Source organism: Carassius gibelio, chromosome A6, assembly GCF_023724105.1.
Source record: "Carassius gibelio isolate Cgi1373 ecotype wild population from Czech Republic chromosome A6, carGib1.2-hapl.c, whole genome shotgun sequence".
NCBI lineage: Eukaryota > Metazoa > Chordata > Actinopteri > Cypriniformes > Cyprinidae > Carassius > Carassius gibelio.
The window spans coordinates 27049979-27061583 of record NC_068376.1 but is presented as its reverse complement, the minus strand read 5'-3'; the positions used below and the strand labels follow the sequence as shown (position 1 = coordinate 27061583).

The following is an 11605-nucleotide window of genomic DNA, read 5'->3' as shown; positions in this document are numbered from 1 at the left end:
ATTCATGTTTACTTACTGTATTTAACTCTACCCTCATTATTTAGAGATAGAGAACATATTGTTCCAACTTATGAACAGAGATTGTGATTTGCCACTCTGGAAGGGGTTTATAATTCTTGGCTTCCCATTATAAAGATAAAAAAGACAAGCAGTGTCCTCAGACATAATATCATGCCTTGCTTTTCTTCAGTTAATTACAATGCGATCCATGAGTCAATTCACACGATCGCTTTACACAGGTTTCATTAACTATCAATTAGCAGGTGTCTGCCAAGCAGTGGGTTTCAACCACAGTGGAGAGCTCCACAGGAGTGGACTTCAGAATGAGGAGAGGCGAAGCATGACGGAATTTTCCTACTGGATGATCAAGCTGCACCAACATTTCCTTCCTGTACTAATGAACAGAGCTGACCTCTCACCCTCAGTACTTTTACATCACCAGAGAGGGAGAGAGAGAGCTGGCATTACTTGCTCCACTGCCCCTGAGAGATAGACTGTGAGACCAAAAGATACGGCAAGAGAGAAATATAGAAAGGCTATCTCTCTCCAGACAGTTCTTCTGCTGCCAGTGTGATCCTTAATTATACCACAGGTACAAAGCAGTAGATATCCGATTTCCCCTCCTCTCTCCCACAGACTTTCCTAATTAGAGAGTAACATAGAAAGAGAGAGAAGCTAGCGGAGCCCATTTCTGTATTTAAATCAGAACACGAGCAATGGATTCTGAAACCGTTCTGTCAAAACCTGAGGCCTGTCATTCAATTCAAGGCTTTATTAACCCGTTTTAAATCCTGCCAGTCAAGAAATCCAACAAATTTCACCTCCTGTCAGAGCTGTGGCCAAGCACGTGACAGGCTGAGCTCAGTTATAATGCACGATGGTATATGGATAAATAAAGACGTCGCTTTTGTAATGGCACATTTCTACACATGGGAAAAAGTAGCTTGTTTTTTACTGGAAAAGTTATATTTAAAATATATATATAACTGAGCCTCTGTCATGCTACTGAAAATGTTTTCTCTTTCAGATCAGTTCGAGTCATGACAGAGCAAATGTTTGATGTGAATCTTCCTGAGAAAGCTAGTTAAAGGTATTTTAATTGATGACTCTCATTCTGAAGGGATCTCTTTTTGAGTTTGGAGGTTTTGAGTTTGGAGAATGGTTCCTGGGCCATTGAAAGGAATTTCTACATCAGTTGCTTGTTAAGGTTTCACAAGCATGTGCCAGTTCTGTCTTATAAACTGAACTGTACTGAGGTTTCACCTTATTCAGTTGTTTAATTAAGGTTTTCATTTATGACTTATTAAATTGATGAAACCCCCTACAGATCCCAGCAGCTTTGTAATTTTGTGGAAGTTGTTAAGCAGGTGTTGTAATGAACAAATGCTAATGCTTTAAGCAATGCTTTCTGTAAAGCAGTCATATGATGAGGAACCAAGTTCTCCTTTATCTTTTCAGAATAGTAAAAGTTCTGTACTGGACCTTTAAATACTGAAAGAAATAAAGGAAAATGTAAGATACATCAATAAAAGATATTTCTTGTGTTGTTTCTTACCTTTTGTAGCAACTACAGCTCTACCCATCCCTACAGATGGAAAAAAGTAGCTGAAATCTATATTTACAACCTGAACTTTATTGCTGTTGTTGTTGTTTGTGTTGTTCCTGTCATGGTGTAAAGCACATTTTGCTGTTATTGAAGGATGTGGTGGTTAAAAACTAAACACAGCAGTGATTTTTTTGTAGGCCAACCTGTAAGTTAGCATCACTCTGGTTCCCTTGACAAAAAGACCACTAGGGTTTTCCACTTACACCTTTGACCAACAGAAGTTTATGCTTCGTACATGTTTTGCTCATCATGATAATCATAAAAACATGACATTTATATATTTTGAAGCCTACATACAATCACAAGTAACGTAAGCTATAAACTACACCACAGTCACATGACTTTAAAGTCACTATCAATAGTCTTCCAATAACACTTACAGTCTTTATTTAAAAAACATTTCCCAGGAAATTTGAGTTAGAATAGTTTGCAAGAATGGGATTTTAAACACAAGTGTAGAAAGTGAACTAGTAAGTATATATATATATATATATATATATATATATATATATATATATATATATATATATATATATATATATATATATATATATATATATATATATACACACATTTACAAGTCCAAAGCGACTTACAAATGAGAACAATAAAAGCAGTCAGGTCAACAAGAGAACAACAACAGTATACAAGTGCTATGACAAGTCTCAGTTAGTCTAGTATAGAACGCATAGCCAGTTTTTTTTTTTTTTATTAAAGGAAAAGACAAGAAAAGGAAAAGTGCTGGTGTTAGTTGGTTAAGCGCTGGCGAAAAAGATGAGTCTTTAGATGTTTCTTGAAAATGAGTAAAGACTCAGCTGTACGAATTGAGATTGGGAGGTCATTCTACCAGCTGGGCACAGTCCAGGAAAAGGTCAGTGAGAGTGATTTTGAACTTCTTTGGGATGGCACCACAAGGCGACGTTCACTTGCAGAGCGCATATATATATATATATATAAACACAAGGGTATTACTGATGTCACATAATAAAATGGTAAATATCTTGAGTTTGTGTTACCATAGACCTTCAATCTGGCATAAAACCCATTAAAAAAACATTCAATCTTACAAACAGGGTATTTACATATGCACATATTGCACTGGCTTGGCTAATTTCAATTGTCAGAGAGAGACAAAAAATTGTTAAGAAAAACTTTTGGTTTTGCTGCAGAAAAACTTTACAAAGTCTAAGCTCACCAAAACACACTTCAAATGCATTTCCGTTGAACGCATTACAAAGCAATAGCTCTTTGAAGAAACACACTAAAAGAATAATCTTAATATGAATTTGTGCAGCGCACCACTGATCCATTAAGATAGTGTAATCCCTGGGTGTCTGCAATCTGTAATGCTGCTGCTAAACAACCCTTTCTTTGGCGGAGTGAGCCTTTGTATCAAAATTAATTTCAGGACAATGAAGCTTTTAATGCGCTCATAACAGAAATGGTTGGATGAAGATGAATGAGTGCAGCTCAGGGAACTGCAGGTTTATCTGCTTTAGAAAGAGAGAGCGAGAGAGGGAGAACAAGAGAGAAACTAGCGAAGCAGCATGCTAGCTGGTCTCTCAGGCCTTTGATTAATAGTCTTAGCTCAGCTCCGGGCCCTCCTCCCTGAGCTTGTGTTATAACTGCCCCGTGGCTGTGCTCTACTCAAGATGTTTTGAGGAGAAATGGATGGCTTACTGTTCGTCTTTGAGACAAGCATCAGCCAAGGCAATTAAACAATACAAACATGCAGGTCTTCACAATTCGTTACACCGTTGGGTCTGACAGAACAAGAACAATGGGGAACAATCTGAAAGGGCTATCTCAAAGCCCAACCAATCATGTTTTGAATTACTGCTTAAAAGCAGACATCGATAAGAAACAGAATGATGACATTTTCTCTCGGTGGTTTGGGAGTCTGGTAACAGTTGGTTAAGTTGCAGTTTGCAGTACAAGATTGTTAGTGTTAGTAATGGCTGAATGCTTGTTACTGTGCTGAAACACAAATGGAGTTGTACGTGTATCATAGACCTTAAAGGAATAGTTCACCCAAAAATGAACATTTTGCCATCATTTACTCACACTTTTGTCATTCCAAACCTGTATTAATTTCTTTCTTCTGCTGAACACAAAAGAAGATATTTTGAAGAATGTTGGTAACCAAATAGTTTTTGGTCCCCATCAACATCCATAGTATTTTTATTTTTATTCCACTATCCACAGTGATTTGTTGAAGTTGATCGTTTGTATTGATAAGTTAATAATAAGCATAGCCTAAAGATAATTAAATATTGATTTTATTACAATACAGTAAACTGAACAGTGTTGCCAAATTATGTATAAAACAATTCAGAATATTTTCATATCTATTTCATCTTTAAAACGTATACTTAGTTCCTGCCTTATTTTTTGTGTAATCAACTTGGTCATTTCAACTTAATTTACAATATAAGTTGAAAACGCTCAACTTATATTGATGAGTTGAAGTCATATAAAAACGTAATTTGCCATGACTTTTAACATCATTTTAAACAGTGTAGCCCAGCCCACAGTGAAATCTCATTGGTTCAAAATCTTGCTTAACATCAAAGAGCTAATTCTGATTGGTTGATGGGCCATTGTTATGCCCAGTTGTGGTTCAAGTTTTATTCCAGCATATAAAAAGCACATTTCAAATACAAATAAAGGTTGCATTTTCTCTTTAGACTTGCCCTGTTGCATTGAAAAGTCGCCTAAAGTTTAGCTGGATGAGTAATTTCACGCATATTCTTAACTACACTGACTCAACTTCACAGTTTGCATTTGAAATCACCCTTCCTTGACTTCTTCATAGTAGCCGACATGCTAAGTAATTTCTATTTGATTTCTCTGTGAAAGATCATTCCTCATGAATCCTCGGTTGAGACTTTCCCTCCATGAACATCCAATACTCTGTGAATTCCATCTGGCAGTAATTAAAGAGAGGCTGTTCCTACACACCATTACTTCACAACTAATTATACATCAATTAATAAATCCCCAAAAGCTTATCAAACACAGTGTAATAATTAGCTACATGCACCTAACAATTTATTGACTATTTATTGTATGAAGAATAATGAACAGAAAAAGGATGTTGATGATAATTATTAAAAGATAGGGAGGGAAGAATGCAAGAAAGAGTTATACGTGATGAGGGAGAGAGATTTTCCTTCAATTACAAGCTTTTATGACCTATAATCCTGTTATTATGTACAGTCATTCGAGGAAGAAATCATAAGCTCATTATTCAAGCTTCACTGCAATATGAAACGTGCACATGCTACTCCATCATAAAATACTCAAAGTATTAGCACAGAAACTCCCACAACTAATGTGCATGAGGGGTGGCCGTGTTCAGACTAAGTGAAAGTGTATGTTGTTGGTGGTTAGCGGGAGGAGACGATGTGGGCTGAATTGGATATTGATCCGCGTGTATTGAGCAACATGTAATGAATGAAGATGACTAGGCCTGTACATGAGCTCGGGATAGTGACCCTGGACATTCAGAATGAAATAGCTGCGTTTTAGTTAGTGTCTTTACAAGCCCAAAGTTAGAATACCTTGGATGTTGTTGGGTACCCCCCCCCCCCCCTCCCCCAACGTTTATCTCCCATCAGATTATTTTGATCAAGACATGCAGATTTTAACTTTTTTCTTTTTGTGATATGAAAATCTCAAACTGCTTTAGACACTTTTTTTTATCATGCCTGCATTATTCATTCATTTATGTATTTATTTATGCTATATGTTTCAAACATATTTTTATGTTTGGTAGACATTTTTGTTTTACTTGTCCCAGACCAGAGTTATTATAGTTTTATTAATATGATTAATAAATTTGTTGTATTAATATAATTAATTTTTAGTTTTTTGTTTCCAGTTTTAGTTTTTTTATTGTGTTTTTGTCATTTGTATTACTTTTTACTTGTATTATTATTTTCTGATACATTTTTACATATTTCTATGCTATATAAATATATATATATATATATATATATATATATATATATATATGTTCATGTAGCTCAATTGGTAGAGCATTGCGCTATGAAGCCCAAGGTTGGGGGTTCGATTCCCCGAGAACACATGATAGGTAAAAATTGATATCCTGAATGCACTGTAAGTTGCTTTGGATAAAAGTGCTGCTAAATGCATAAATTTAAATTTTTATTTATTTTTTATTTTTATTACACTTTAAACGTTTTATTTTTTATTTTTAAGTTTATTTTTATTTTTATTTTATTTTATTTCAGTTAACCCTTGTTTATTTCAAGTAACAATTTTTTTTTTGTTTTAGTTTATGAGACCCAAAATGTTGTCCTAAAATTATTTTATCCTAATATAATAATCTAAAAAAATCTAAAGAATTAGCATATCATAAACATTTCAATATTTATTTTAAGAATAAAAACATTATTAAAAAATGTATATTAACTTTTTTATTTTTCTTAACTGACAAAATTCTACTGTGTTGAAAGTGACGTGACATTCAGCCAAGTATGGTGACCCATACTCAGAATTCATACTCTGCATTTAACCCATCCGAAGTGCACACACACAGAGCAGTGAACACACACACACACACAGTGAACACACACCCGGAGCAGTGGGCAGCCATTTATGCTGCGGCGCCCGGGGAGCAGTTGGGGGTTCGATCCCTTGCTCAAGGGAACCTAAGTCGTGGTATTGAAGGTGGAGAGAGAACTGTACATGCACTCCCCACACCCACAATTCCTGCCGGCTCGAGACTCGAACTCACAACCCTTCAATTGGGAGTCCGATTCTCTAACCATTAGGCCAAGACTTCCCCATATAAACATATATAAACATATATACACATGCAAAACAACAACAACAACAAAAGAAATAGAAAAAGTATTCAGTCTTTCTAATTCAAATGTTCACATTTAATGCAACATGTTAAGGTTTTTTATTTTATTATTATTTTTTTTTTATTATTACTTGTGAAATTGAGTAGCAATTTCTATTCCGAATCCTGCACTGTTTCTTTATTCAATTCAATTCAATTCAAGTTTATTTGTATAGCGCTTTTTACAAAACAAATCGTTACAAAGCAACTTTACAGAAAATTATGTTTCTACAATATTTAGTAGTAGCTAGTAGTTTGTGCACATTTGACAGGATTTTAGAAAAACTAAAAAATAATAATAATACAAGACGTAGTCAGCTAGACGATGAACTATCAATATTATTAATTAAGTTATTATATGATTAAGTCACACATTTAGGAATAATTGTTAGTTCTGTTTGTTCATTCAGGGTTAGCATCATCTGGGGTCCTCTGAGGGTCAGCATCATCTCTTCTCAGGTGTTCTGGATCCAGACTGGAGCTTGTGTAAATCCTAGTTACCACGGGATGTGAATCCCGTGGCAAAACATAGAAACAAATACAGACATCATTAGCATAGCTGCTGATCCAACAAAGTAAAATTAGTTTAACCCAAGCTAATGAATAAAAATGCACCTTTGATCAGATGCAACTACACTCACAATTAAAAAGATACATTATTCGAATGCTTGGCGAAAGAGATGTGTTTTTAATCTAGATTTAAACAAAGAGAGTGTGTCTGAACCCCGAACATTATCAGGAAGGCTATTCCAGAGTTTGGGAGCCAAATGTGAGAAGGCTCTACCTCCTTTAGTGGACTTTGCTATCCTAGGAACTACCAAAAGTCCAGCGTTTTGTGACCTTAGGGTGCGTGATGGGTTGTAACGTGGTAGAAGGCTAGTTAGGTACGCTGGAGCTAAACCATTTAGGGCCTTATAGGTAAGTAATGATAATTTGTAACTGATGCGGAACTTAATAGGTAGCCAGTGCAGAGACTGTAAAATTGGGGTAATATGATCATATTTTCTTGACCTCGTAAGGACTCTCGCTGCTGCATTTTGGACGACCTGTAGCTTGTTTATTGAAGAAGCAGGACAACCACCTAGAAGTGCATTACAATAGTCCAGTCTAGAGGTCATGAATGCATGAACTAGCTTTTCTGCATCAGAAACAGATAACATGTTTCGTAGCTTGGCAATGTTTCTAAGATGGAAGAATGCAATTTTTGTAACATTGGAAATATGATTTTCAAAAGACAAATTGCTGTCTAATATAACACCCAGATTTCTGACTGTAGAGGAAGTTACAGTACATCCGTCTAGTTGCAGATTGTAATCTACAAGATTCTGTGTAGTGTTTTTTGGTCCAATAATTAATATCTCCGTCTTATCCGAATTTAATTGGAGAAAATTCTTTGTCATCCAATCTTTTACATTTTTAACACAATCTGTTAGCTTAGATAATTGGGAAGTTTCATCTGGTCTCGTTGATATATATAGCTGAGTATCATCAGCATAACAGTGGAAGCTAATTCCGTATTTTCTAATAATATTACCAAGGGGCAACATGTATATTGAAAATAGAAGGGGACCTAGGACGGATCCTTGTGGCACTCCATATTTTACTGATGATAAATGAGATGACTCCCCATTTAAGTAAACAAAATGGTAGCGATCGGACAGGTAGGATCTAAACCATCTTAGAGCCTGCCCTTGAATACCTGTATAGTTTTGTAATCGATCTATGAGTATGTCATGATCTATGGTGTCGAACGCAGCACTAAGATCAAGTAAGACTAGAAATGAGATGCAGCCTTGGTCTGACGCAAGGAGCAGGTCATTTGTAATTTTAACAAGTGCAGTTTCTGTGCTATGGTGGGGCCTAAAACCTGACTGAAATTCTTCATACAGATCATTTTTATGCAGGAAGGTGCTCAATTGAGCAGACACAACTTTTTCTAAAATTTTAGACATAAATGGAAGATTTGAAATAGGCCTATAATTTGCCAGTACACTAGGATCTAGTTTTGGTTTCTTAATAAGAGGCTTGATAACCGCCAGCTTGAATGGTTTTGGGACGTGTCCTAAAGATAACGACGAGTTTATGATATTGAGAAGCGGTTCTTCGGCTACAGGTAACAGCTCTTTCAGTAATTTAGTGGGTACAGGATCTAATAAACATGTTGTTGGTTTAGATACAGTGATAAGTTTATTTAGCTCCTCCTGTCCTATGGTTGTAAAGCACTGCAGTTTATGTTTGGGTGCGATGGATGAAACTGAAGTGTTAGATGCTGTAGAATCTACATTCGCTATTGTATTTCTAATGTTATCTATTTTATCAGTGAAGAAATTCATAAAGTCATTACTATTTAACGTTGGTGGAATATTTGAATCAGGTGGCATCTGGTAATTTGTTAACTTAGCCACTGTGTTAAATAAAAACCTTGGATTGTTTTGGTTATTTTCAATGAGTTTGTGTATATGCTCTGCCCTAGCAGTTTTTAGAGCCTGTCTATAGCTGGACATACTGTTTTTCCATGCAATTCTAAAAACTTCTAAGTTAGTTTTTCTCCATTTGCGTTCAAGACTACGAGTTACTTTCTTGAGAGAGTGAGTATTACTGTTATACCATGGTACAGTACGTTTTTCTCTAACTTTTTTCAATTTGATTGGGGCAACAGCTTCTAATGTATTAGAGAAAATAGTGCCCATGTTGTCAGTAATTTTGTCTAATTCATGTGTATTTTTGGGTACAAATAGCAGTTGAGATAGATCAGGCAGGTTATTTGCGAATCTGTCTTTGGTGGCTGGAACAATAGTTCTGCCCAGACGGTATCGCTGCGACATATAGTTAATATCAGTTATACGCAGCATGCACGATACGAGGAAATGGTCTGTAATATCATCACTTTGAGGTACAATATCTATAGCAGTAAGATCGATGCCATGCGATATAATTAAATCTAGTGTATGATTAAAACGATGAGTGGGCCCGGTGACATTTTGCTTGACTCCAAAGGAGTTTATTAGGTCAGTAAACGCAAGTCCTAATGTATCATTTGTATTATCAACGTGAATATTAAAATCTCCCATGATTAGCGCCTTATCAACTGTAACTAGAAGGTCTGAGAGGAAATCTGCAAATTCTTTTAGGAATTCTGTATACGGCCCTGGTGGTCTATACACAGTAGCCAGAGCAAGAGATACATTAGATTTCTTTTGCATGTCTGACAGAGTAACATTTAGCATTAGTATTTCAAAAGAGTTAAACCTGTATCCTGTTTTCTGGGTAACATTGAGAATATCACTATATATTGTTGCAACACCCCCGCCACGACCAGTCTGACGGGGCTCATGCTTATAACAGTAGTTTGGTGGAGTAGACTCATTTAGACCAAAATAATCATTTGGTTTTAGCCAGGTTTCAGTCAAGCAGAGTAAATCAAAACTATTATCTGTGATCATTTCATTTACAATAACTGCTTTTGGTGTGAGTGATCTAATATTTATGAGCCCAAACTTTAAAAATTGTTTTTGTTCATTTACTTTACATTTTTCTGGTTTAATTACGATAAGATTTTTTCTAGATCCTACATTATATTTATATTTTGACCTCACTATTCTGGGAACAGACACAGTCTTAATAGGTTTTACAGCACAAGTACTTTTATCATTTAAGCGGGTGGAACAAAACTCATCATAATGGTTATTTGAGAATTGACTTACTAGTCACATGGAGCGAAGTGTCCTGGAGATGTTGTCAGAGAGAAGCTCCGCTCCGACTCGACTGGGGTGTAATCCATCAGCGCGAAACAGTCTAGGACGCTCCCAGAAAAGATTCCAGTTATTAACAAATAGCAGTTTCTGTTCTTTACACCATGACAACAACAATTCATTTAAAGCAAAAAGTCTACTGAACCTTTCGTGTCCTCGTCGATACGTGGGCAGTGGTCCTGACACGACGATCGTCGCCGCGGGCGTCGTGCTGCGAACCGTCTCGATCAGGCTCCTGAAGTCCCTCTTCAGCGTCTCCGTCTGCCGCAGCGTGGTGTCGTTAACCCCGGCGTGAAGCACGACCGCTCTCGGGCTCTCATCGTCCTTCAGGATCGCGGGTATCTGCGCAGAAACATCGAGAACACGAGCACCAGGCAAACAATGAGTGTGCACTTTACCTTCGGCTAACGTAGCACTTACGTGTCGGACGATGGAGTCTCCGATGATCACAGCGTCGCGTCCTGTCTCGCGGAGGGGAGCGAAGCGGTTCTGGATGGAGATCTCGAAGGCAGGAGGGGGAGATGTCGTCGCCCGGGACCCGGCTCGCATCCTCCGCTGTGGATGCACCCAGGGTCCGTGGTGTCCCGGCGTCGCAGTGAAGGACATCTGGGAAGATCGCGTCCTGGGTGCACCGGGCCTGCGCAGAGAAACACACGGAGTAGACGTGGTGGGACTGTTAACAGCACGCTGTATACTTACCCCGGACTTGTGAGCGTCAGCCCGGGATGATTCCAGCGCGGCTCTCCGCTCTCTCAGCTCGGCCTGCCTCCGTTCCAGGTCGCGAATCTGCTTCCCCACGGCCTCGAGCTCGAGCTGCACAGAGTGGAGACATTCATCCGCCATTAAAGCAAGTAACAGTGAGTACAGCAGTGGTAATGTGTGTGAATAGAGTATTAGCAATGTAAGCTCAGTTAGCAGCAACCACGCTTGCTGATGCTAACTGGCTAAAAGCTAATAGCGGACCCGGGAGATCAAAATAAATCTAGTGATAGCGAGTCGCTCTAATTGTTTTTGTTGTAGAATACAATAGAGGATATATTCACGCGTTATATAAACGCGTGAATTTTTATTTATATATTTATAGGGGATGCCAGGCATTTTTAGACAAATAAACTAGAGAGAATTTGAAAACCTTTTATTTTCTAAATGTCTATAGTGCCAAAAGTATCCATAGTTGGAGGAACATCCTATGATAAAGAATAAACTTGTTCAAATGAAAGGAACCGAGGCAAATCAAAGATCAAAACAACAAACAATCAAAACCACTGAGTCTAATAGAGGTGTATAGCAAGCTAATAATATTGCTAGTGGTTGGAGCTCTAATTCAGCACATGGATTTGTCACAACTGTATTTCTTTGTCACCAAATGCTCAG

At 37.3% G+C, this 11605-nt stretch overlaps 1 protein-coding gene across 5 annotated transcripts; it reads right to left on the bottom strand.

Annotated features, from left to right (window-relative positions):
• Positions 1-6614: 6614 nt before the first annotated feature.
• On the bottom strand, positions 6615-11282 carry LOC128015915 (uncharacterized). Of its 5 annotated transcripts, XM_052600164.1 has the most exons (4): positions 10931-11079; positions 10652-10868; positions 10377-10573; positions 10140-10274 (listed from the first exon to the last, which is right to left on the bottom strand). In XM_052600164.1, the coding sequence occupies exons 2-4, from the start codon at positions 10835-10837 to the stop codon at positions 10187-10189; spliced, it is 471 nt and encodes a 156-aa protein (XP_052456124.1). In that variant the 5' UTR covers positions 10838-10868; positions 10931-11079; the 3' UTR covers positions 10140-10186. The 5 variants fall into 5 exon arrangements, with proteins under 5 accessions (XP_052456122.1, XP_052456121.1, XP_052456124.1 ...); XM_052600162.1 differs by adding an exon at positions 6615-7007 and having other exon boundaries at positions 10184-10274; positions 10377-11282; XM_052600161.1 differs by adding an exon at positions 6615-6972 and having other exon boundaries at positions 10184-10274; positions 10377-11282.
• Positions 11283-11605: the final 323 nt, after the last annotated feature.